At 48.1% G+C, this 25,845-nt stretch overlaps 1 protein-coding gene and 1 long non-coding RNA gene across 2 annotated transcripts; both read right to left on the minus strand.

Annotated features, from left to right (window-relative positions):
• Positions 1 to 747: 747 nt before the first annotated feature.
• On the minus strand, positions 748 to 25,845 carry LOC120840665 (zinc metalloproteinase/disintegrin-like). The gene is made up of 6 exons (XM_040211271.1): positions 25,837 to 25,845; positions 25,118 to 25,342; positions 24,868 to 25,025; positions 13,350 to 13,399; positions 2,100 to 2,211; positions 748 to 916 (listed from the first exon to the last, which is right to left on the minus strand). Exons 1-6 carry the CDS (start codon positions 25,843 to 25,845, stop codon positions 748 to 750), a joined length of 723 nt encoding a protein of 240 aa, XP_040067205.1.
• Positions 22,206 to 23,688, minus strand: LOC121837576. Its single transcript, XR_006078218.1, has 3 exons — positions 23,656 to 23,688; positions 22,886 to 23,100; positions 22,206 to 22,337 (listed from the first exon to the last, which is right to left on the minus strand). It is a non-coding gene; the product is annotated as an uncharacterized LOC121837576 (long non-coding RNA).

Raw genomic sequence — 25,845 nt, forward strand, 5'->3', positions numbered from 1 at the left:
TGTTCTTTGAACATTTTGCGAGAAGTCATGCATGTTCACGTTCACAATTCACCTAGGTGCCTCTTGAATTGAATAAATACACCTGATCTTATTAGACAATTCAGTCCAAGGTTAATGTCGTTGCATATTTATTTAATAAATCTACATATTTATTAGGCATCATTTTCTGTTTCTTAGTAGCACTTGGGGAGCAAACCCAAACTCAAGATAATGCCCACGTTGTTATACCAGATATTCTTAACAAAGCCCCTAAGAACTTCCCCAAAAAAGCAAGGATTTGGCATCCTTTGTAAAAGTAACCTAAAGACCGATGTGCTACTGAAAAAAAGAAAATTGACAAAAAGTAATCTTTTTTTTTTTTTTTTTTACAGCCGCATGATAATAAACTTTGATCTACGAAAGCTTAAATGAGAACACTCCAACAAACGCTGCATTTGTACTCATAATACGTGATCGTGCACTTCGAACTTTGAAAAAAGAAAGGAATTCAGGTAAATAGTGCTAATAAATAAAAGAATAGCTTCCAGCCTATTTAAAATGTTTCTAAATGGCAGCGAAAATTGTACAAACAAGTCAAATTTGTGATAAATCCGTAAGGCATTGGAACTACTCGGTATATCAAGGGTCTTTAAAGGATGAATCATATTAAAGTCAAGTTTCTTCAATATAATTTAGAAATGAGCGTATGTTAGATGACGCCGGCAGGTAGGGCCCACTGAAGCACGAAAGTGATAGAATATAAAATGTTTACCAGAGAAATCCACGCATTTGGTCCAAGGAGCAGGAGGACCACTGTCCCATCCGCTTGCCGTATGCAACCGGCGCCATTGTGACGCCATCTTTTGGGTTGCATACAAGATGTTTGTTTCCAGGAGTGCCATATTGTGCTTTGTCCCCGTCATGCACCATACCAAGCCTATTGAGAAAAATTATGCAAACTTTCTAGGCAATTGTGTTTTGTAAGTGAAACCTTTTAGCATCACAAAGGTTTAGCGACACTTTGAGTTTTTACACGCCCAGGTTCATGGCGCTCTCTATCAGATCGTTTAACGGGTATCATATATACACTTGATTGTTGTTCCTAGAATGAAGTGACACCAGCGCTCTTGGGGCTGATAAACTTGGCGATCTTCCAGAGCCTTCCATACTCTAGAGCTCCTTTCCATCAGTGCTCACAGGTGGTCGAGCTCCCCCCCCCCCCCCCCCCCTCCGCTTAGCTCATTCCTCCACGCCTACCCTTTTGGTCACGTGACCTGCCCGTTAACCAACTCGCTTCGAGCACCTCACCCTCGTCTCCAACCCGTCAATCAATCAGTGTCGATCCTCGCGGCCACGCTTTTACCTATTCAGACTTCACGAAATGCCGAACCCCTTGCCAAAAAACGTTTTACGATAAAATTAAATTTAGGATATCTGCTAGTGACATGCTCGTGAAATGAAATCATGATCCAGGCACCATGTTTATATTCATGTGGCGTAATAGTGTTAGAGTTGCATGCAAATACCGGGTGTTTGAATCGAACAGATTAACAAAATCGTAAAACGTGAACTAATGCACTTTGCGAAGGTGAACTGCACGGCCAAGGGGACATAATATGAACAGCCAAATATTCAACTAAGTGTTATTGATTACTTTTTTTAATTTGTGAAAATAAACATATGGTTTTAAATAAAAACCAGGTGATTAAAACTACTAAATAAATATTAAAAAACAACAAAAAAATCTTGGAGTAGGTGGTAGGCGTGGGGTACGTTAAAGTTACCACTTGCACAACAGTGCAAGTGGTAACGCAGTGGCGCCAAAAACGCGGATGATGAGAAACGGAAGAACCGCTGGAGTGCGTCAAATTTGGACGCCCATTCAGGGATCAAGAAACACTAAAAACGCGTCTATAGCGTTGTGTTAAAATTTGATGTCTATATTTCAATTAAGGTAATTGAATACAAGTCACCGACATTACCAACGATTGAATATGGTAGTACAGTTTGTGATCCAGTCACGCGAAATGACGTTTACAGAATGGAAGGATAAAATGTAACTTGTAAACCCTGGCGCAAGACGAAAACGCGCCACGGGCCATTTGAAGGCGAGTACTCACGAGTGCCCGAATTCGTGCGACAAAATAGGGACCATGCTGTGTGTATGCGGCACGTCTTCTGATTCGGCAACACGCAGATGAGCCTCGCACACTCCCCCGAGGTGGGCAAAGCCTGCAGGTAACACATTCGACATTTAAAGTTTTGGATACTAAGCACACTCTCTTATATCACGAATGTGAAAGGCAAGCAGCTTTAACACGGGGTATTCTTTTACGTTAAAAATATTAAACACGAAATATAAAAAATACAACAAAAACGCGTTCATTTTTGAGACATGAACCTCATATATAAGATTGCGTGACTTTTCAAGTTAATCTTCTAGCAAGATACGTAAAGACATAAGGAATTCCTTGCGTCCTTTCAAACGCTCTGCTGGTGCACATGAATAGACGCCGAGGGACGCCGAGAGACGCTAGTTTACTTTCGTGGATCGTGCATGATTGGAAGTTAGGACGACGATTCCCGTCAGCTAATCATGTCGTTTAACACCTCAAACTCGGGTGCAAAAGATGTAAACAACAAAGGATATCTCTGCGTAGAAGGTAGTTGACAATGATGGTATTGTGGGTTTGACCGCTTGGTCTCTTGTGAATCTGTATGTCCTTTGTATTTGAAAATGATATCAACAAAGAAGATCTCTGCGTAGAATGTGGCTGAGAGTGACTCTCAGGGTATATATACACACTAAACATTATAACACCCATAATCGTGTAAAAAGGGTGTAAGTTAGGAAAAACACCCTTCTTACACTTCATTTACACGATATTTGAATATCGGTGGGTGTAAAAAGGGTGTGCTGATGTTTTTCATCCCTTCCACACCCTTTTTACGACCTCGCTTATTGCGATGGCGTCTGAAATCGTGTAAAAAGGGTGTATGGGCGAATTATACGCCCTGTATTAACACGGTGTGAAAGGGGCGTTATGGTGATGCCAGTCTAATACACCCATGATTTCATATCCGTTAATGCTTATTGCTTTGCTGAAACTGTTGCTGATGTACGGCGGTATAAACATCCAGTATAATTAATCGCTACACGAAGTCGCGTATGGTTAGGAAGTGATGGAGTATAGTTTTTGCAACTCCGATCGAACTCTTCATCCGAGAGGAGCCGAAAATTACGTGTCGCGTGTGCGTCAGTTTCATCAGTTCAACTTCGACTTAAAAACAAAACATCTCCACTCGCAAAAGATGAACGAAGACGTGTCAATATACAACCCAAACAGCACACAGCATTGCGCCGATATAGGATCAAATATGAAAAATTGCGCCGTTACCATTTTGGTCCAGCCAATATCTGTGAAAAAAAGGATGGGTCGCGGCGACGCCATCCTGACATACCGTAGGCGATGCCGTTTTTGGTTGAGCGTCAAGATTCCCGCATGAATGGCCTATGCCGGCGAGGTATGTCTATTTCTTAACCGCCTAAAATCCGACGTTAAAAAAGAAAAGAAAAACAAGATGAAGCAAAACGGAATCTGCTTACTTTTAACCAAAGAAAGACCTCCTGCGCTGAACCACTGAACAAACTATGGGCCGTGGCGCCCTCATTTCGTGTATTACAAACTCACCTGACTGGCCCTCGCACTACTTATAGCACCTTCACTGAGATTTTATTTTTGTGTGTAGTTCTAACGAAACAATTCCGCAAGACAATCAAAAGTGCCGAATTTATGACACCCCGGCTATAGTACGCGATCCTTAGTTGACACCAAAATATCTAGCCTCCCGACGCTTTTTTTTTTCCTTTTTTTTTCTTTTTTCGTACGGGTGAAATTGCATCTCTTGTTTCATGCGTTCGAATTTGTTTTGTGTTATTTATTTCGTGATTTCGCGGTCGGCATCAGAGCACGCACGCCACTGCGTGAAGCAAGTCCTGACGTGTCCCATTTTGCGACCCTCCTTGGGCAGCCCAGGTGGCTTATACAAAGCCGCAGATGGAGATTAGCTGCTTTGTCCACCCCTCTTTGACCTCGTCTTCTGATAAGCCTCCACACCTTCTTTTGTGTCTTCGTGTGGCTGTGAGCGAGTGCGAAGGCCGCTTCTAGCAAATCAGAGGGGTGGTGTGTAACACGTGACCGTTCTCCGTGGGACAGGGACGCTTGGACTATAATATGTCACGTGACTCGCTCCGACGCGCTGATGGGCTCACTGGGGCCGAAGTCTTTGCCGTATTCCAAATTACGGTGAGTGTAGGGGCCACGTAGGTCCGGTTTCTAAAAAGCTTCCGTCAGGCGTCAGTGTTCTTCTGTTTTTCGTGCGTTGCAGTCGCAGCCATGGTTTTTCGTCTTGAACGGCCGGAATACGTTCATACTAATTTTTTGGTAATATTTGTGAATTTCGTCGGAGTCCATAGAATTATTGTGCTGTGTTTGTTGGACGCGTTTCGACAAAGAACTAACTGCTCGTCGGCGCTCGTGAGACTTCCGCTGATTGTGATCGACCGCCTTCATCCTCGACATTGTGTTTGCGTAGTTTTGTGCTGCCCTAGTCGGATTGTGCATCTATCACGACAGAGAGCTGCTCATCGGCGACGGCGAGAGTTCCGTTGAATGTGAGCAACCGCCTTCATCCTGGACGTTGTGTTTGCGAATTTTTCTGTGGTGCCCGAACCGGATTATGCAACTATCACGGATTACATGAGATCGGTGTTTTATTTGTAAGTACTCTGCAAGCATGCTTCTGGTAGTAGTCCTGCTTCCGTCTCAATAGACCATTTTACTGTTTACAAGCATGAACTGCTGCTTACGCCTCAATCAACTCCCGGTCGTTCCGTCTCTGCCAGCCTGTCGAGTTTTGCCAACGTCAGCAGAGCTAGAAAGCTTTAAAGTAGGTTTAGGCGAAGGAAAGCCTTATTTAAAGTTTGAGTGCATTTATTTTAAGCCTCTAAGAATTTTGTAGCTTTGTCACAAAAACTTAACACTAGGTCACAAATGCCAGCATTTGAGGTTTGAGATGGGTTTCTCGCGAATTCGCGAAAGAAGATGAGGTCCATGCACGTTTTTTTCTGGATTCAAAAAATAAAGTGTTCCACATGTTTCAATTTGTTAGCAATCATTTCTTCGTAAATACTTTTTGATGAAGTGCTGTGTTACACATTTAGTATAACTTCTTGTAGCTGAATGAAGTGAGAGTTACTGCGCAGGCGAGCTGGTGAAGGATCATGGTGAAAAAAACCCAAGACTAGGACAAAAAATCGGGACAACACAACACGTCTCAAGACATTTTGAGACAGTATTGTGTTTTCCCAATTTTTTTGTCACTAGTCTCGGGGTTTACCCACCATGCTCTTCTAGCTGCAGTACACGTTTTTGGTAGGGTGTACTGCTGCCATCACACCCTAATAAATAAGTGTAGAGCAGAATCACTCCTTTCTGTGTAGGGTGTAAGGGATTACACCGGTTTTTGAGGGTGTGAGAAATAACACCATTTTTCTAGGGCGTTTTTGTTCACCAATAAGGGGGTGAGTTGTGACCCATGCCATTTACACCAATAAGGGCGTGAAAATGTTTAGTGTGTAGGATGCCTTATTAATAAACCAGATAGCTGAATTTGGGACGTTCCCTTTTGTGTCTCTTCCTTCGACTAAAATGTTTTTCCTTTTCTGTTCCACAGCCTGGTGTGTCTAGCGTCCTATGCTGGCCATACGTCAAAAGTGGTCCTTTCGTAGCAACAAATGACGTCACAGAAGCCGAAGTGTCATGGTGTTGCATGTCGTGATCCTGGCGGTTGGTCATAGACATGTTAACGAGAAGCTGCGAGTAACACAACCGAACGCAAGTGCCGCTGTCGTCATGGCGTCCCAACTTCTGGCTGCGAAAGCTTCCGCCTACTGACACACTGGGGAGCCCGACATTCAGCAGAATAGGTGTCGGCCACTTACACCACAGCTGTTGGGACTCCGCCAGGATCACGACCGGCGACAGCATGACACTTCTATGACGTTATCAGGCGGAAACCGAGGGACCGCTTTTTCTGACGTGGTAAACACACCAGTCGAAGACGCGTACCAGGCACTTTAATTAAATGGTCACGTATCCCGGATGGTACCAGAGGCATGCACCTCTTTTGTGGTGGAGTCTGGTGGACTGTAGCGCCCCTGGCCGAGAAGAATAGGCCTATAAAAGCCTATATGTTTAAAACTCATAAAACTCATTGATATGCCTCCTGAAGTGTAGCTATATACGGTGTATAGATTGCCATTAAGACTGCAGATGCATTGTCTATTTACGACGGATGAGCCACACGATAGATCGTAGAAATTGATCAGACTTCACGCTATAGAGAGATTGCAGAGTTGAAAAAAAAACATATACCTGACGACAAAATGAGGCACCAAGTCACACCAGCGGCGATGACGCGCGAGACGCCAGAGTGACTTCGGTTTTCGTGCATCAGTCTCAACTTTTTATTGATAATTTCCGCACCTCGATTTTTCTAGCAATAAGAAACGCGGTAATTATCACGATTCGCGGAATATTGCCGCGCGCGCAGCTGGACAAGCAGGCAGCGCGCGCGTGGCCTAACGGTTATCGCGCTTGCTTCCCACGCAGAAGGCCAGGGTTCGATTCCTGGCCGCGACTACACATTTTTGTTGACAGTGTAATTTGATGTTCTAGTGAATGCAAGAACCGTCTTGCTGATTCGAGGTTAGAATGTTCTACACACCGAACCTTCTACGCCGAACGATCCAGAAACCCACGAGGGTACATAAGGGATTCCGCAAGGCGAGCGGAGTCAGTCTCGCCCCAGCGTTCGACTCTGCTGCCACGCCGACTTCGACGCCCGCGACGCTCTATTATTATCTTTTGCACTCCTTTATTTTTTTTTTCTCGAGGGGAGATACATAAGGGATTCCGCAAGGCGAGCGGAGTCAGTCTCGCCCCAGCGTTCGACTCTGCTGCCACGCCGACTTCGACGCCCGCGACGCTCTATTATTATCTTTTGTACTCCTTTATTTTTGGCACAAGTTCGCCACATTAAACGTTTATTTCTTCCTGTTTATTTGTTATTTTTGGTCACCACCCGTGAAATTTTGGTGGAGGTGCGGGGTAGCGCATGCCCGTGCAGCGTTCCCCTCCCAGGGCCCGCAGTGCAAGCCCCATTACGAGCCCGGTGAGAAGACCACCCGACGCGGAACCTGAAACTCGGACCAGTCGCCGCACCCAAGGTCTACACCCGGAATACGGACTTCTGCCACCCAGGACCAAGCAGCCAACGAAGCCGACGATGGACGGCCAGCAGTCACAGACCCCGGCCGCTCCTGCCTTCATCTACCTACCAGTCGCACCCCGGACTCCGACGCCATTCCACGGGGACGCCCACGAAGACGTCGAGGACTGGCTTCAACAATACGAGCGGGTGGCCCAGCACAACCGATATGGACGGAGGACCAGCGCCTGCAGAACCTTTACTTCGCGCTCGAAGGAACGGCCAGGCACTGGTTCGAGAATCGGGAGACATCATTGATCTCGTGGACCGCCTGTAAGAATGAGTTGAGGCGAACTTTCACTAACCAGTATCGACGGGAGAGGGCCGAGGACCTTCTTCGAATGAGAACCCAGGGCGCAAACGAGACCATCACCAGTTTCGTCGAGGATGTCCTGCGCCTGGTCACTCGCGCCGACCCTGAAGCCACCGACGAAAAGAAGTTGCGGATCCTGATGCGAGGCGTACGAGATGACATCTTCGGAGGCCTTGTCCGCAACCCGCCGACCACCGTCGAGACGTTTGTAACAGAGGCGACCAACATTGAACGGGCCCTGCAAGCACGAGCCGCTCACTTTCATCGAGCCCCTGCCGTCGCAGCACCCACGCCGTCAAGCTGCGCCCTCAGCCCCAATATTCAAGAGATCCGAGAAATAGTCCGGGACATCGTCCGTGAAGAACTGAAGAAGCTGATACCTGCCACCGAACGTCCAGCTTCACTCTCGATCGCCGAGATTGTTCGAGAAGAGGTCCAGCAAGCGCTCCAGCCAGACGTTCTCGCCGACGCCGCACCGGAACCACCAGCGGTGACCTATGCTGCCGTTGTTCGTCGTCAGCAGCCTCCTATTGCTCGGCAGTACCCATCTGCACCCCAACGAGAAGTCTCTTCGCCGCAGTACGCGCCGCGCCAAGAGCAGCGTGGACTTCGAAAGACCGACGTGTGGCGCACGGATGACGGACGCCCGGTGTGCTTCCACTGCGGGGAGGCTGACCACGTTTACCGGAGGTGCCCCTACCGCCAGCTCGGCCTGCGAGGATTCGCTCCAAACGACCGTCGACCTCGATTTGGAGAACGACCAAGGGACATCGAGGAATACCTCCGTCGCCCTCCGTCACCAGCGCCCACCGCACCACGAGGTTCCCGTTCTCCATCCCCCCGACGTTCCGCGTCGCCTTTCCGTCGGTCGCGCCGTGACAGCCTGTCCCCCCTATATCGTCGGGAAAACTAAGTGCGGCAACGCCTGGAGGTGCCGTTGCCGAAGACGACCCGAGTAAAGAGCCTCCAAGAACGCCGGAGCGCTCCCACACTCCCGACGCCACGCATCGCTACGACGCCCCTGCAACGGTGTCCAACAACCTAAACGTCGTCATCGACGGCCACGACGCATCGGCACTCGTGGACACCGGAGCAGACTACTCAGTCTTGAGTGGGAGGCTCTCCCGCCGCCTTCGAAAAGTCATGACGCCGTGGGAAGGACCCCAAATACGAACCGCCGGAGGACATCTCATCACACCAGTCGGGAGATGCACTGCTCGCGTCGAGATCCACGGTGAAACGTGCCCTGTCAAGTTCGTCGTTCTGCAAGACTGTTCGAGGGACGTTATCCTCGGAATGGACTTTCTCTGCGAGTATGGCGCCGTCATCGACCTCGGAACAAACCGGCTGACGCTACGAAAACCTGCTCCACCAGCGGAGGAACCCCAAGCGACGTCACCCACGGTCCGAGTCCTCGCAAACCACGTAAACCTACCACCGCGGTCGAGTGTTTTCGTACTTGTCGGGATTGATGAAGCTTCCTGTGGCGAAGTTCTTCTCGAGGGAAGCCTCCAATTGCTCCTGGGAAGAGGCATAGGCGTCGCAAGGGGAGTAGCTGAACTTCAGGATGGGCGGACTGTGGCCCTCGTGACGAACTTCCGGAATGAAACGCAACACCTCACAAAAGATGCAGCCGTTGGCCACGTCGAGGATCTCCGAAACTCCGCCGAAATCGCCGCCATTACTGATGAATCCTCACCACCTCAGCAAGACGGTACGTCGCCAGCGCAACTCGACATCGACCCTAAGCTTCCGAACCCGAAACGACGGCAGCTGATTAACCTCCTCGCCGAATACCGTGACTGCTTCGCGACGTCGTCGAACGTACGCCAAACAGCCGTTGCGAAGCACCGCATCATTACCGAGGACGACGCGCGCCCTGTGCATAGATCACCGTACAGAGTCTCCGTTAAAGAAAGGGAGGTGATCCAGGAGCAAGTTCAAGAGATGCTGAACGACGACATAATCCAGCCATCAAGCAGTCCGTGGGCCTCTCCAGTCGTACTGGTTAAGAAGAAGGACGGAACGCTTCGGTTCTGCGTGGACTACCGGCAGCTGAACGCGGTGACGAAGAAAGACGTCTACCCACTCCCCCGAATCGACGACACGTTAGACCGGCTGCGCCACTCTCGATACTTCTCATCGATGGACCTGAAGAGCGGCTACTGGCAGATCGAAGTCGACGAACGGGACCGAGAGAAGACAGCTTTCGTCACGCCAGATGGGCTGTACGAATTCAAGGTGATGCCCTTCGGACTGTGCACGGCTCCAGCAACTTTCCAGCGTGTCATGGACACCGTACTGGCAGGGCTGAAGTGGCAGAGTTGTCTCGTCTACCTTGACGACGTCGTAGTATTTTCAGCTGACTTCGACGAGCACTTGAGACGACTCCGAGCTGTTCTTTAAGCCATTCAGACCGCCGGACTCACACTCAAGCCGTCAAAGTGCCGGTTCGCCTATGACGAACTGAAGTTCCTTGGCCACGTGGTTAGTAACGAAGGCGTCCGCCCAGACCCCGAGAAGACTCGCGCCGTCGCGGCATTTCCAGCGCCGACAGATAAGAAGGCCGTGCGAAGATTCCTTGGGCTTTGTGCCTATTATCGACGCTTCGTTCGGGATTTCGCAAGGATTTCCGCACCACTTACGAATCTCACGAAGGACGCCGAGAAGTTCGAATGGGCCGAGGAGCAACAGCAGGCATTCGACGAACTGAAACGACGACTCCAGACTCCTCCTGTTCTTGGACATTTCGACCAGGATGCGGAAACAGAAATTCACACGGACGCAAGTAACGCGGGACTGGGCGCAGTACTAGTCCAAGTGCAAGAAGGCATCGAGCGAGTCACCGTATACGCAAGTCGGACATTGTCCAAGGCGGAGAAAAATTACTCCACAACTGAGAAAGAATGCCTTGCGGTCGTCTGGGCAGTAACGAAGTTTCGTCCGTACTTGTACGGGAGCCCGTTCCGTGTAGTCACGGACCACCACTCGCTCTGCTGGCTTGCGAAGCTGAAGGACCCGTCAGGACGCCTCGCTCGATGGAGTCTTCGACTACAAGAGTTCAACATGACAGTGGTCTATAAGTCAGGCCGCAAGCACAGCGACGCCGACTGCCTGTCCAGAGCCCCCGTCGAAACCCCTTCCGGCTGCAGCGACGACAACGACGACGAGTGCTTCCTAGGAGCAGTGAACACCGACGATATGGCACGACGTCAACGGGACGATCCTGAGCTGCGCGCATTAATCGAGCACCTGGAAGGGGGCAGGAGTACCGTGCCACGTGTCTTCTCACGAGTACTGCCGACCTTCGCCATCCGGCAAGGTGTACTCTACAAAGAGAACTTCGGCGACAACAACACACCGTGGTTGCTGGTAATCCCGAGTGACCTTCGAGAGGAGATCTTCCAAGCCTGCCACGACCACCCGACATCCGGACACCTTGGTTACAGCCGGACACTGGCCCGTATTCGTGAAAAGTATAACTGGCCGAAGCTCCCCAAGACCGTCCACCTATACACACGATCATGCCACGAGTGCCAGCGACGCAAGAAACCGCCGACGAGGCCGGCCGGACTTCTGCAGCCCATTTCTCCTCCAACTACACCCTTCCAGCAGATCGGAATGGATCTACTTGGTCCTTTTCCGCCTTCGACGTCGGGGAACCGCTGGATCGTCGTCGCCACAGATTATCTCACGCGGTACGCCGAAACGAAAGCTCTTCCTTCAGGGACTGCTGTGGAAGTCGCCAAGTTTTTCATCGAGTCCATCGTCCTCCGGCACGGCGCTCCCGAAGTTCTGATTACAGATCGCGGATCTTCGTTCATGGCCCAGCTGACGCAAGAGATCCTTCGTCTCAGTGGCACCGGCCATCGTCGAACCACTCCATACCACCCGCAGACCAACGGGCTGACCGAGCGACTCAACAAGACAATCGCCGATATGATCTCTATGTACGTCGACGTAGAGCACAAGACGTGGGACGAGGTGTTGCCCTACGTCACGTTCGCCTACAATACGGCGGTTCAGGAGACCACTGGATTCACCCCTTTCCAGCTGGTACATGGTCGGAAGGTAACGACCACGCTGGACGCAATGCTGCCCCATGAGCCATCTGACAATGAGAGCGACGACGCCCAGGCGGTTGCTCAACGCGCCGAAGAAGTCCGCCAGCTCGCCCGACTCATGATTCAAGACCGGCAACGCGTCGACGCGGGCCGCTACAACCTTCGTCGCAGGGACGTTCACTTCCAGCCCGGAGACAGGGTGTGGGTGTGGACGCCCATCCGTCGCCGCGGCCTCAGTGAGGAGCTGCTGAAACGGTACTTTGGACCATACAAGGTACTTCGTCGCCTCGGCGAGCTGAACTACGAGGTGATGCCCGACGGAACAAGAACATCATCACGCCGCCCACCACGACCTGAAGTCGTCCACGTCGTGCGCCTGAAGCCGTACTACGCTCGATAGGACTGTGGATCTTATGTGTTTCAAGCGACTCTTTAGTTTGCCGTTCTTTTTATGTGCTTTGTTTTGTTTTGGGTTGCATCGAAACGATGCACTTTTTAAAGGGGGGAGTAATGCCGCGCGCGCAGCTGGACAATTAGGCAGCGCGCGCGTGGCCTAACGGTTATCGCGCTTGCCTCCCACGCAGAAGGCCAGGGTTCGATTCCTGGCCGCGACTACACATTTTTGTTGACAGTGTAATTTGATGTTCTAGTGAATTCGAGAACCGTCTTGCTGATTCGAGGTTAGAATGTTCTACACACCGAACCTTCTACGCCGAACGATCCAGAAACCCACGAGGGTACATAAGGGATTCCGCAAGGCGAGCGGAGTCAGTCTCGCCCCAGCGTTCGACTCTGCTGCCACGCCGACTTCGACGCCCACGACGCTCTATTATTATCTTTTGTACTCCTTTATTTTTGGCACAAGTTCGCCACATTAAACGTTTATTTCTTCCTGTTTATTTGTTATTTTTGGTCACCACCCGTGACAATATCAGCGATCGTGAAGGTGGCGTGATGATGCAGGTTCGAGCGCCGATCGGATAGTTATGTGAATGTCAGATTATCGGTTTGGACACTGCGGAAAAGTGGCATTTTGGATTTTGTGCTCTAAAGGTGTACCTAAATCGGACGAGTATCTCACGGAACACTAAAACAACCACGGTGGTTCTCACCGACCAGGTTGGATTCACTGTCTTCTTTCTAATCAAAATCGTTTTTATTGTAAACTAAAACCGGTTGTACCTTCGTGACATACGTTACTTCACGGGGCATGCGCCGAAAGAGTCCCGACTAAAGTATATTTGAAGATCGATCTCACAATAACGGCGTTATCGGCAGAGGTAGAGTTTGTGCACACAGATAGTAACCAATTTGTTAGCTTTCTAATTTTTCCCCTTATCTAGATGGCTGCTTCTTTGTAACATTTAATAATATATTTGTATTATTAATTTAATGCTGAGTGTATTCAACTAACTTCGGGAATGTCTGTACCATTTTCGTATTTCTATCAACTTGATTACGGGGTGAGCGCTCGAAAGCATCCATAGAGCTGCATTTTTCAATAGACAAATAGAGTAATTTCTTAAGGTGGTTCCAAGTCTTGGAGATGTATAAGTTACGGTGCCAGTCTATACAGAAAGGTCTGTTTTCAAGCGTATGCAGAAAAAATTACGGTCTTTTTCTTTATGAATTCAACATCGGCGTTGAACGTCTATTCGTACCCACGACGCTGTTGGAAAGCTTGCCACTTTCATGTTCTGCAAGATCCAGCCTAGAAGAAGATGAGAAACGGTAATTAAACATGGTAAAGTAACACTTTTTTATATTAAAACACGTTACTTCTCTTGTTCCGTGCCTGGGCGCGGGCATGGCTACTCTCGAAAATACTTTTATCGCCCTCCGCAAATAAGATTGCGGCATCAAATCAGGAAATCAGAATCCTGAAGCCTGCGTTTTTTAACCTCTTAGTGATTACACCATTCGTAAGAACATAGAACAAGCAACCTGCTCTTTAACGTCTTAATAAGCGCCAGATGCCGAGGATTAACGATTCATTTGATGACCTGCGTAAATTGTGCTTAGAGGTAGCATTTTTTCTTAGTTTTGATTTTTTCGGCTAATACGAGTAAAACATATAGCCATTTTAATTATTTTATCCTTAATCTGCCAACTGCCCACAGTAAGCGTCTAGAATGGGAATGCCGTTAATGCTGCTTGAGACTAGTCACATCACTAGTTGTGTTTTTAAACCTTGATTAAGGAAAACATGCTGGCTTATAATTGCCAACTGTTATATTGGTGACACTACGGTCTCTTTAAGAAAAAAATTAATAAAGCATTGCTTTTCTGCCTTGGACGTCACGTTTCTGCCGAATTTCTGCTGGGCCCCCTTGTTATGGTGGGCTACAGTATGGACGACATTCAGCTCAATTGTATTCCAGTGATCAGAAGATCATCTTACTTTGTCGATTCGCAAGTGACATGCGGCTAATTGCCCTTTAATTTTTTTATGTGGTTGGAGTATTATAATGAAACGCAGGCGCACCGCGTTTAGGATATTAGACTCCAGCGAAATCGAGCGACATTTTTACATAAACATAGAATTGTAAAATCAGGGTTTGGAAGTACGGATGCTTGGGGTCACAAAGTCTGGCTTCTTAGCCAGGGGCAACGCGTCTTTATAATACACTGCACATTGACCATCAGTTTGAAGTAGGTGGCCTGACTTGTCTTCATTCCTCCGTAAGACTTCTTTAAATGAAACTACCTTCATGCCTATGTTGTATCAATTATTAGCAATCAACTGTTTATAAACTCAGTTAACACCATTCACTGCTTTGAGCATTCATGAAAAAGTGAAAGCCGTTTACAACTCCCTGTAACACCGAATTAGAGCGCAGCTCTAGAGGAGGAGGAGGGAAGGGTACTGGGGGGTGAAGTGACCTGGGAGGGGGGTCACGTGACCTTGGGGGTCACGTGATGATGCCGATGATGTCATCAGTGACGTCACTGATGACGTCGTCCGTGATGATGACGATGACGATGCGGATGCCGGTGACGTCATCAGTGACGTCACTGATGACGTCATCAGTGATGATGACGATGACGATGCGGATGCCGGTGACGTCATCAGTGACGTAACTGATGACGTCATCAGTGATGATGACGATGACGATGCCTGTGAGGTCATCAGTGACGTCACTGATGACGTCATCAGTGATGATGACGATGTGGATGCCGGTGACGTCATCGGTGACGATGACGTCATCGGGGAGGTCACGTGACCTCGGCGGGGGGGTCACGTGACCCTGGGGGGTGGTCACGTGGCCTCGGGGGGGGGGGGTCACGTGACCTCGGGGGGTCACGTGACTTTGGGTGTCACGTGACCTTGGGGGTCACGTGACCCTGGGGGCGGGGTCACGTGACCTCTGGGGGTCACGTGACCTTAGGGTGACCTTGGGAGCCGCGTGACCTTGGGATGACCTTATGGGGTCGCGTGACCTTGGGGTGACCTTGGTTACGCCGACGCCGACGCCGACGCCGCTCAAGCCGGGAACGGGCCCCTAAGAGCTGCGCTCTAATAAGTTTGAAATTGCTGTACTTCGTTTTAGGGAAGCGCAGCCCTTAGGCGCCCGTTTCCGGATTGAGCGACGTCGCCGTCGCCGTCGGCGTAACCACGCTCCCCATTATGGGATGGTCCCCATACTGACGTCACACGTGACGCCACTCAAAACGGGAAAAGTCTTCCACAAAATTTAGCTTTAAAGCTTTTCCGCTAAATTAAGCAGGCAAACTTGTTCGTTACCTCTTGCCGGAAAAATGTTCTCGCCAAACTCAGCGGCAACATTTCGTCCTCGTCACGTCACACGTGATGTCACGTGTGACATCGCGTTAAACTTACTAAAATTATCGAAAAAATTTTACCGCAAAATTTAGGGAGGAAATTGACGTCACGTGACCTCAGGACCAATCAAATTTCCCCGCTAAATTCAGAGAAAAAATTCGCTACATTTCTGCTAAATTTAGTGTGAAAATATTGGTAAATTTCTCACTAGATGGGAGGGGACTAGGAGAGAAGGAGGGGGGAGGGTGTGAAGGGAAAAAGGGGCACATCCTCTTCTCCGGATCTTCCCCACCTCCTCCTCAAGAGCTGCACTCTAATTCGGTACTACAGAGACTTGTAAACGTCTTTAATTATTTTATAATCTTCTCTTGTTTCTATTTAGTTGTATATTTAGCTGGAATGGTATGATAGAAAGTATTGCTTATGGCTTATATAGCCTATATATTATACAGTCTATATCATTATATAACACAATATATTACTATGTAACAAAATCCAATATAATTAAGGTTCCGTGTTTTCGGTGTTTATTTTTTCTCGAATTCGGGAGAATTTTTTGTGGGTTTAATTTTCCCTGCAGATTCGCTGTTTTTGTGTACTTCGGTTTAAGTCATAACAAATCTACACAAAAAACACCGAATCAGTAAAAATAAATTAACTCGTAAAAAATACCCCCAAATGAAAAAAAAACCAAAAAAGCTCCGAAAACATGGAAATATATATACATATATATATATATATATATATATATATATATATATATATATATATATATATATATATATATATATATATATACATATATATATATGTATATATATGTATATATATATATATATGTATATAAATATATATGTATATATATATATATGTATATATGTATATATATATATATATATGTATATAAACGAGCACGTACCACGTGACACTAAGCGTCGTACCGCGTTCCACGCGGCGGCGTGTGTTTCCAGAACACCTCCGATTGGACACATTTCGTTTCTTGTGCATTAATAAGACAGGTAGGAAACGCCAGAAAGCTAAGGTGGAGTGGTGTAGTGGTTAGCACACCCGACCGGACATTGGGAGGCCCAGAGTTCAAATCCTGGCTCCGCCAATTTTTGGCTTTCGGCGGGTTCCTGAAAACTTCGATTCTTTAATTCATTGGATTAAGTACGGTTCATTCATCTGCACATATTCGTTTATATACATATATATATATATATATAAGCTTATGTTATATCAGAAATATATTCAATATTATCTACCCCTTTCATATTGCTAAACTTACTAGGCGGAGTTCTGCCGAAATGTTTACATTTAACCGCCGTATTCATAAACATTCCCCTACTCGACTCCAAACTCGACTCGACTTGAGTGGAGTATGGACGCGCGACTCCACTCGAAGTGCCATTGGTATTCACAGACGCGAATCGGCACTCACTCGAACTGTACTCGAACTCGAGATTCCGTTCTCCACTCCAACAAGCTTGAGGACGTCTGGGAGCGAGATTATAGCCAAAGGTTTTATTTAAAACACCATTTTCACGTGAAAAGTAAATATATTCGTTCGTGTTATCTAAAAACGTGTACCATACAAACATCGAATTAGTGAACTACGAAGTTTTATTAAGGCAGCGTAAAGTTTAGACGTGTTTGAGCGGCAAAACGGACAAAGTCGTTACCTTGTCTGGCAACAAGCGCATTCGCTAGCTGCGTCTTGTCGTTCTCTCGTCGACAGTCGTCTATCTCACGGTTTGTCGATTTCGTCTCGTTTTTTCTTGCTTTCGCCGCCCTTTGTCTACCGTGCAGCCCTGCTTCGTCGCCTCGCCGCCTCGCACGACAAATCATGGAGGACCCCAACGGCAACGACTCGGAAATGGCCGATGCCGAAGAGCGGGCAGGGGCTCGTTTTATTTATACTGCGGAGGAGAAGGCGCTCCTCCAAGCGCTCGTAACGAAACATGCGCGAGTTCTTGAAAACAAGAAGACAAATAACTACTCGAAGGAGGCTAAACTTAAAGCTTGGGAGAAACTCAGCACCGAGTATAACAGCCAGCCAAACGTCCGCCCACGAAGCGCTAAGCAACTTAAGAAGCGTTGGGTGAACGAAAAATCCAGATACAAAAAAACCAAGTCCGACGAGACGAGAGACATCCACGCCACGGGTAAGTCGACAATTTGCATATTTGGTAAACCGTTCCCGATGTGTGAAAAGTAAACATCGGAGAGAAGTCTTTTCGACCAGAACAATGCTATGTGCACGACGTCGTGCTCCTTTCCGGGTCTCGTATCAAACGAATTTTCAAAACGAGTTGTTCAAAGCTGTAGCGTAGCAAAGTTCGCTTCATACGCATGCAGCCGATCCAGGTTCGATCCAAAGTGGGCCTACTTCTTTGCTTTTTTCTTGACATATTTTTTTGTAAAACATTTGGCGTTATTGACATTTTTTTTTTTTACAATCGTCACTGAAAACAAATGAGGTTCGCGCATCTTGCCGGAAGCCTATTCTAACAAAGTGCCCAGCATTCAATTGCCCATAAGAAGGTTCCAGGTGGGCCTCCACTGGGTTGTGCTAGATTTTCTCTTCGTTAGGTTCGCTCTAGTCCCCTTAACAATTGTTTTTATCTCGCACGGAGGCGTTTCGAAAATTCAGTGTGCTCTTTGAATTGTTCGTCCCATACATTGTTCACTCTCTCCAATCTGAGCTTCAAATTCTTTGGTTTCTGTCACAGGAGGTGGGCCACGAACAAGCCGGCCGATGAGCCCCTCACTCATTCTTGTGGGAGCGGCGGCAGACCACATGGAGACAGTGGTGACAAATCTCTGCGACAGCGACAGGGCAAGAGACCGGCCAGTGCTGTCGCTGCCTCCGGCTGCAATGTTTGAAGCAATGGTGCGAGGCACTGAAGGCAATGACAATCACGCCTGCTGGAACGACGTGCCAGGTAACTGGGGGCTTTTGGATTGGGACAAATTTGCACCAACATGTCGGGGATGGGTACCGTGAGCCGTAACATGTCTACTTGTATTTGCGACTTGTATCATTTTAACAGCAAATCTGGAACAGAAAAAAAGGCACCGAAGCCTTTTTCTTTTATTGCTCGGCAACATCTACACTATTGTACATATCTTCGAAGTTCCAAAATTGAAAATGCGAGCAGTGGGTCGTGACATAGTACTGATAGTACTGTGAATTGAAACCAAAACTAGTGGTTAATAGACCTGTTGCAAAGCGTACAGCGCCACGACGGCAGAGAATTTTGGGAAGACTCGGTACAGATCACGTGCCTTCTCGTTGCGCTTCCGCGACAGCGAGTGAGTCGTGGCAGCTGCCGCCAGCAGCAGTCGCAGCCATCCGCCATCCCGCCAAACCGTCGTTGGCGGCGTACCGTATCTGTGGCAGTGGGCGCGTTAAGTCGGTGCTCTTTTACTCCTCCTACTCCGACGCTCCGAGTTTGATACTCCGAGTGCAGCAACTAAACGGCGCATAGCATACACGAGCGCGACACACTGAGGCTGCGTTCCAAACCTACTCAAATGGATACGAGTTACCCTGGCGGATTATGTCACGCGACATCAAAAATAGAGAAACGCTGGACGCGGGTAGGTTTTCGACAACCACCTTTACCCTAGAGTTAGATCGAGTAAGTTTTGGAACACGGGCTTTCCCGCAACATATCGTAGGATAGCGGTGGCGCAGCAGGCGTTTGCGACTTTTATTCAAGCGCATGCCCGCATAAAGCTTTATGCCTGTGGTGCCGGGAACGCCATCCAGATTCGGCGACATTCGGACTCAGTCCAGTCAGCTCAATCCTATCGCCAGCATCACTCTTTTCAAGCCCTGTGCAGTTTCGTGGCTCCGGGTTCGTTCCTCCGACGTTGCGTCAACCGCATGTGGCGATGGCAACAATCGTAAAGAAACGTACGTCGCTGACGTTCGCGACAAAGCTTGAAATCATCCGCCGCGTTGAAAAAGGAGAAAAGAAGTCCAGCATTGCCGAAGCATACAACATATTGCGAAGCACTTTGAGCACGCTGCTGAAGACGAAAAGTGACATCAAACCGAAGGCTGAACAAAGCAAGCACTCCAGCGCACGCCGTGTTCGGACACCGGCCTTCAAAAAGGTGGAAAGATCACTTCACAAGTGGTTTATGGACGCAAGGGCTCGGAACATTCCGGCGTCAGGCCGATGCTTCAACAGAAAGCAAAGGACTTCGCGTTCATCCACCAAGCACAAAACGTCGCCGCAAGTAGCGGGTGGCTGCAACGCTTCAAAGCCTGTTACAACATTGTCGGGAAGACAGTCTCACTTTTACGCCGCTACTGCAGTGCAATCGACGGTAGTGATCTGGCACTGGTGGACTGCTTGGAGACAGTGGAGCCGGCCGTAATAAGGCATGCGGTCAGCTCCATGCAGCAATCTACGCTGCGGCAGTTTTTTTCGTCGGAATAAATAGTTCACCTTAACGCTTCACGTGAATACTATACTTCATTTCAACTTCCGTCCGAACGCAGCCGAAGCTACGTGTGGCCGGAGCCAATCACACGCCGGCAATTGGTCACGCGATCTCGCCTGCACTTGGTATCGCGCCGCTGGTCGTCCGCGCCGCCCGCGCTCGCCGAGTATTTCGTCTGCTACGGGTGTATCAACGAAATCGTCTGCTACAGGTTTAAAAAGTGACCTTTCACGTTCTGAAATTTAGTCGCAGGGGATGTTAGTACGTATGCTGGCCGCTGGCGTCTGTGTCCGAGCTTTCCACCTGTTCGGCATTTCGGCATAGTTTCTAGATGTAAGTAGACATTGCAAGATGCCCGACGACCCGGCTGTTGATGTTTCCTTGTATTGTCTGGATATACCAGGGCTCGAGCCACAGTCCTTTCTACCAGCTTCTTGGTGTACAATGTGATCGGCAGGTAAAGGGGTGCCCTGATTTCGCTGTGTATCAGGGAATTGTAGTGGCCCGGACGCTTTTCTTGTTTACAAAGCATTTGCGGTACGACGCGGCCGGAGTCTCCTGCAGAATTGAAAAGTAGACATTCATCACGACCTCTCGCGCCTGACGCCCAGACATGCCTTTGCGAAAGGACGTTTTGAAGAGACTCGGTGAGGAAAGCAACAAACAAGCAGCGAAGCACATGATTCGGCAATTACAGGAACAAAATCAAAACTGAGCGCTGCAGCCGTGTTGCCAGCGGACGTACGTTTTTTCACCAAACCACATGTATCTGCATATATTAATAAGAACTTAAACTTCAGATATTTAATTCCTTTAGTTGCAAATCATTCTCAGCAGTACAATCTGGAATATTGTGCAGCGTTTACGCACAAAACAGTTGTTTAAAAGGAATTACTTTTGCGGACTACTTTGCGATGCGTAAAAATGCTCTTCTCGAAGTTGCGAAGCGTCCGTCAGCCTTTGGCTGCGCTCGAACGGAAGCTGAAACGAAGTATAGTCGTTTTTTGCCGTTAGCCTTTCACTGATTAAATCGCGCTGTACTTAGACGCTTTTTTTGTTTGCGACTTTGTATATCGAATTTTGATTATATCGAACTATTTCACGGTCCTTGCACTGTTCGATATAACGAGGTTTGACTAATTTGCCAAAGCCTAGCTTTGAACATTTCTACGAAAGGCCCATGTGGCTGTTGGGCCTCTTCCCCTGTGTACTTGCTCTTCCCCTAGCACTCACAGTGCCAATGTGTTTTGCACGCCCAGATGCTCCTGATCCGTCCGCCTCACCTCTCCAAGACAGCAGCGTTGGAGCTGCTTGTGTGACTCCGCCGGCAAGGAGCATTACCTGCCCCCGTGCTGAGCTGCCAAGTGGGGCATCCAGAAGAACTGGAAACCGCATCGCAGCACTGGAGCGGATCATGGCCCCCGAAAAGGAGGCCCGTGTAGACATCCTCGAGAGGGAAGATCGGCGGAAGGAGGCGCAACATTTAATGGAGGTGCGCATACTCCGCAACAAGCTTTTTGAGCAGCGACGACGCGGACGGGCAGAGTTCCAGCTGCTCCAGCTGGAGAGAGTGATAAAGGTGGAGCAGCTGGCAGCCCTGCGCTGCAAGCTACAAGGGTGTGGAAATCACAATTAAACTTGGGTTCTTTCAGTTTAAAAGCATTCCGAGGATTTACTTATTTATTTTATGTGCGCTACATTGTAGTGAAACGATAGAACCTAATGTGTTTTGCATATTCGGAAGTTGAATGAAACAGCACACTACAATTGAAGGGAAGGGTAGGTCTTTCGTTAGCTCTGTGCTGGCCACAAGTCTTTCCCAGAATATGTTAGATTGACCAAATACGCGGAATTGGATTTGAAAATCAATTTATTCGAGCGCTTACTACTGAATTCGTGTCCGAGTATTTGCACGAGTCAGTGACGGGTCAAGAACAGAGTACAAGCTGGAGATGAGAAGTAGGACGGAAGCTTTAAGTGGAGAGGAGGTTTCTCCTCTCCACCTCAAGCTTCTGTCTGCTTCCTCCTCTCCAGCTTGTACACTATCCTTGACCTGTCATTGACTATAAACGTGCTACTGGTTGAATATCCCTATTGGAAACACAGTGCGATGATCTGTGTGCGTTTCAGCGAGCCATTGATTGTGTCGACAGGGTCTGGAGGTGATGGCAGTACATGAGGACGCAGCCGCCTCCGGCGTCGGGGTACTGGTGGAGAGGGTAGAGCAGGTGGGCATGGCTCTTTTCGCAGTAGGGCCAGGTTGTGCGGTGCAGCACAGGCGGTGATGATGAGGGCTGACCGTTCCGCCTTGTACTGTAGCCGCATGTCCAGGCATGGGAAGCGTCGCTTGAACACTCCAAATGCCCGTTCGACCGAGTTCCTTGTTTTTAGGTGAGCTGCTTGGTACCTATATGGTGCAGCATTGGTAATGGAAGCAACATTGCAAGATAAAGGTCTTCAGGTGTAAAAATCGCCACTGCTGCAACCATCAGTATGGTTCAGTAACCTGTACAGTGTGGCCCATCCATGCTAGCTGCATTTTTGGCATTTTCTATTGCTTACCAGAGGCTACTGTTCTGCATACAGTGGTTTTGGCTGGTGTTTTCTACATTACCGTCTTAATTCAAGTTCTTGGCCCTAGTCCAATTCTAGTGACAAAAAGCAACAATTGACACCGACTAACTGTGACGAGGAAGAACAACAAATGTTCTCGAGGAAAATAAAAATAGAACTAAAATGTTGTATGCTACATACTTTTGAAACAAAAATTTTTTCACAGGAAGTGAATAATGGCAGCTTTTTTTGCCATACAAAGGCCCAAAGGTCATGAATCTAGCTGTGACAAAGATTTGCAGAACTAATAGTAACCAATAGGAACACTGTGGCTACAGCATCACTTCTTGTTAGCTGTTCTGAATTTCATGCCATTATTTCTTCCAACAAATTAGTACATACCTGCCCTTTGGGCTGTTGGCTACACCCGGGCTGGTCAGGGGCGTCAGAAGAAATGACATGCAGGCATAGCCTGCATCTCCGAGCAGCAGGCCAGGGATGCGCCGATTCTCGTACAGGACCCTTGCACGACTGTTATCGAATATCCTGCTGTCATGCACGGAGCCTGGCCATCTAGCAACAAGGTCAAAAAACTGCAGCTGGGGTCCTGTGATGGCCTCTGGATAGGAAGGAGCAGTACAGGGATGAGCAGGTTGCCATGATATGAACACAAGTGCTCAAGCTGATATTTCTACTATGATTAGTATATTTTTGACAAAGTGCATCTGCAAGCTTTGGAAATTAACTAGCATTTGAGTTCTCGCAGTTTTATGTGACGTAAGCTTCAATGTGGCTTAATTCCTAGGTTTTTCACGCGGTATAATAGAAGAGAATTTGAGCACGGGATAAAATCTCCCTAATATTTTGTTCGAAAAGTATAATTCAAGGGGAAAATGCTATAAAACATGAGCGTTTGCTATAAAATAACAAAAGCCACCTCGGCACCCAATTAAATGTATGTTTCCAAACACAATACATAATTCTTGGTTTTGAACCCTCTCTAGCTGGCCCACCACCACTCTGCACTGTCGCAGAGTGCAGATCTCTCTACAAGTTCTAGTCTATATCAGTCACAATATCGCCGAGCTTTCACGCGCCACACCGGGTCTTGGCGTGCCGTTGTTTTCAACTTACTTCGCTGTCGCTAACAGCACAGACAGAAGTGAACTTACCTGCACGTTGAGGGAGAAGAACCCCTTCCTGTTCCTGAAGACTTCCCCATTGGGACCGCCAGGTCCCTTTATTTTGACGTGGGTGCAGTCGATGCACCCAGTCACACTGGGGAACTTCCCGAAGTTGTAGAAATCCCCCATGACCTCGTCGCAGTCGCCCTCCGGGAAATCCACGAGGCGGGGGAAGAGAGTCTCGGCGAGGACCCGGGAGACACGCTCGATTACGCGGCACACCGCCGGCTGCGACACGTTAACGAGGTCGCCCGTAACTACTTGAAAAGTCCCGGCGCCATAAAATCTCAGCGCAACGAGGAGCTGGAGCATCGGGGACAGTGGCAGGCCGCGACTGCTCTCGTTTGCTTCCAGCGGCAGGCACTGGAGAAGGCTTACTACTGTCGATTTCGTAAAACGATATCGCACCAGAAACTCCCAGTCGTTGAAATGCTCCAACGGGTTGAGCCGGTCCCGGCAACGCCGTCTCGGCACATCGACGTCCTGGTCGGGGTCTCGGCTGTCGTGAAGGACTTCGTCCGTTCTCAACACGAAGTCGACGAAGTCGGCGAACGATGCGTCGGCCGCCATGACACTGAACGCACTCGAGTGGCTCGAGTGGCCGTTCAAGGTAGCTCCAGCGCAGACTCGAGATCTCGAGTAAATTTTGGAGTTTCGAGTGGAGATTTCGGAGTCGAGTGGAGTTTCGAGTGGAGATCTGTTTATGAATAGCAAAACCACCCTCAAGTCGAGTTTCGAGTCGAGTTTCGAGTCGAGTAGCGTTTAAGAATACGGCGTAGTAGTTAAATAAACCAACAAATGCATAAGGAGGCACGCTTAAGAACACTGAATCCGGGATAAATTTAGCCTTCCAGTCACATGAATGCCGCTTATGTAGGTTACACTTTAACGTGGACTTCAATATTTAAAAAAACGTCCAAGAAAAGTCTATTGTTGATACTTCGTCCCTAGTTTTTGTTTCGCTTCCCTTACGTGCACCCATCTTAAGGCCGAACAGTGCGGAGGGCAGTCAAGTACGTTATTAATAGCTTGATTGATTCATTTAAGGCACAATGAAAAAAAAAGCGTTTGTGAAAGAACATAGCAAGGCATTGCAACAAGCCCTATTTCTTCTCATAGGTCAAGTGAACTTTGATTGGCCTAATCACTTCAGATTAGCCCTTGCTTTAAATAAACGATGTGTAAATTGATTGCACTTACGATGTAATCAAGACGATCAGGTCTGCTACAACATTGACCTTTTTGGTTTTAATAGCATACGCAAGATTTTCAAGGGTATTTCGAGCCAGCATGTATCTTTTATTGCGATTTGGCCTCAAGGTATCTGCTGCCTCTATGGTTTTCGTAAAAGAGTCTCCCTGGAGGAAGATATGATTTTGCATAATGGTCTTTTCAACAACGCAATAAAAAAGACAGCGATTATATGAGGCACAGATGAAAATATAATTACCCCTTTTAGTGTCATAACATTGACCAGGACAAATGTAATTCTTGGGCTCGTAATAGCCTCGTATCGCAGGTTCACATTGAGACGAAGTGGTGTAAAGATTAGAACGTATTTTATATTAGCGTATAACGCACACCAATGAGCAGAGGCGTAGCCAAGAAGGGGGGGGGGGAGGTAGGGAGCCGATAAGGTTACACCCCTCCCCCCCCCCCCCCCGCCCCTTTCCGCCTAGAACAGAGACCAGTCTACACCTCTGCATTTGAGCTATGATTGAGGACCACAAAATATTTACAAAACAACCATGTCTGGGACTGATTATTCAGGAATGACTACGTTTGAATTTTTCTACTTTTATCCTTTTCGCTTACGCTATAGCGCTAGAGCTTGTGTTTTTTCGGGGTTTTCTTAATGTTTAGATGTGATTCGCATAAACTTCAATTGAACGGTTTCCTATCACTTAGAGTGCAATCGTTCACAGTAAAGAAATTCAAGATCACGTCATTCGAAATAAGCGAGCAATGATTCTTTTAAAATAAAACATGGGACATGGTTGGTTCAAGCTGCAATATCTGAGCGCGTCTCGCACTCAAATTTGTGTTATATAAAAAGATGCTGCAGTTGTGAAGCCAGGATACAAAGCAGCAGCTCAGCCTTTACGCACCGCAGCACAGAAGCCTAATTTCTTTTCTTTTTTTGTCAAACCCAATCTTGCTTTGCTTTACCACCTGCAT

The sequence above is a fragment of the Ixodes scapularis genome, unplaced genomic scaffold (assembly GCF_016920785.2).
Source record: "Ixodes scapularis isolate PalLabHiFi unplaced genomic scaffold, ASM1692078v2 PGA_scaffold4__175_contigs__length_147842914, whole genome shotgun sequence".
NCBI classification, from domain to species: domain Eukaryota; kingdom Metazoa; phylum Arthropoda; class Arachnida; order Ixodida; family Ixodidae; genus Ixodes; species Ixodes scapularis.

Coding starts and splice junctions, on each gene's coding strand:
- LOC120840665 (XM_040211271.1), bottom strand. Junction 13,400..24,867: donor CTGATCGTCTTGATTACATC/GTAAGTGCAATC, acceptor ATCTTCTTCTAG/GCTGGATCTTGCAGAACATG. Junction 2,212..13,349: donor GCTTTCCAACAGCGTCGTGG/GTACGAATAGAC, acceptor TGTTACCTGCAG/GCTTTGCCCACCTCGGGGGA.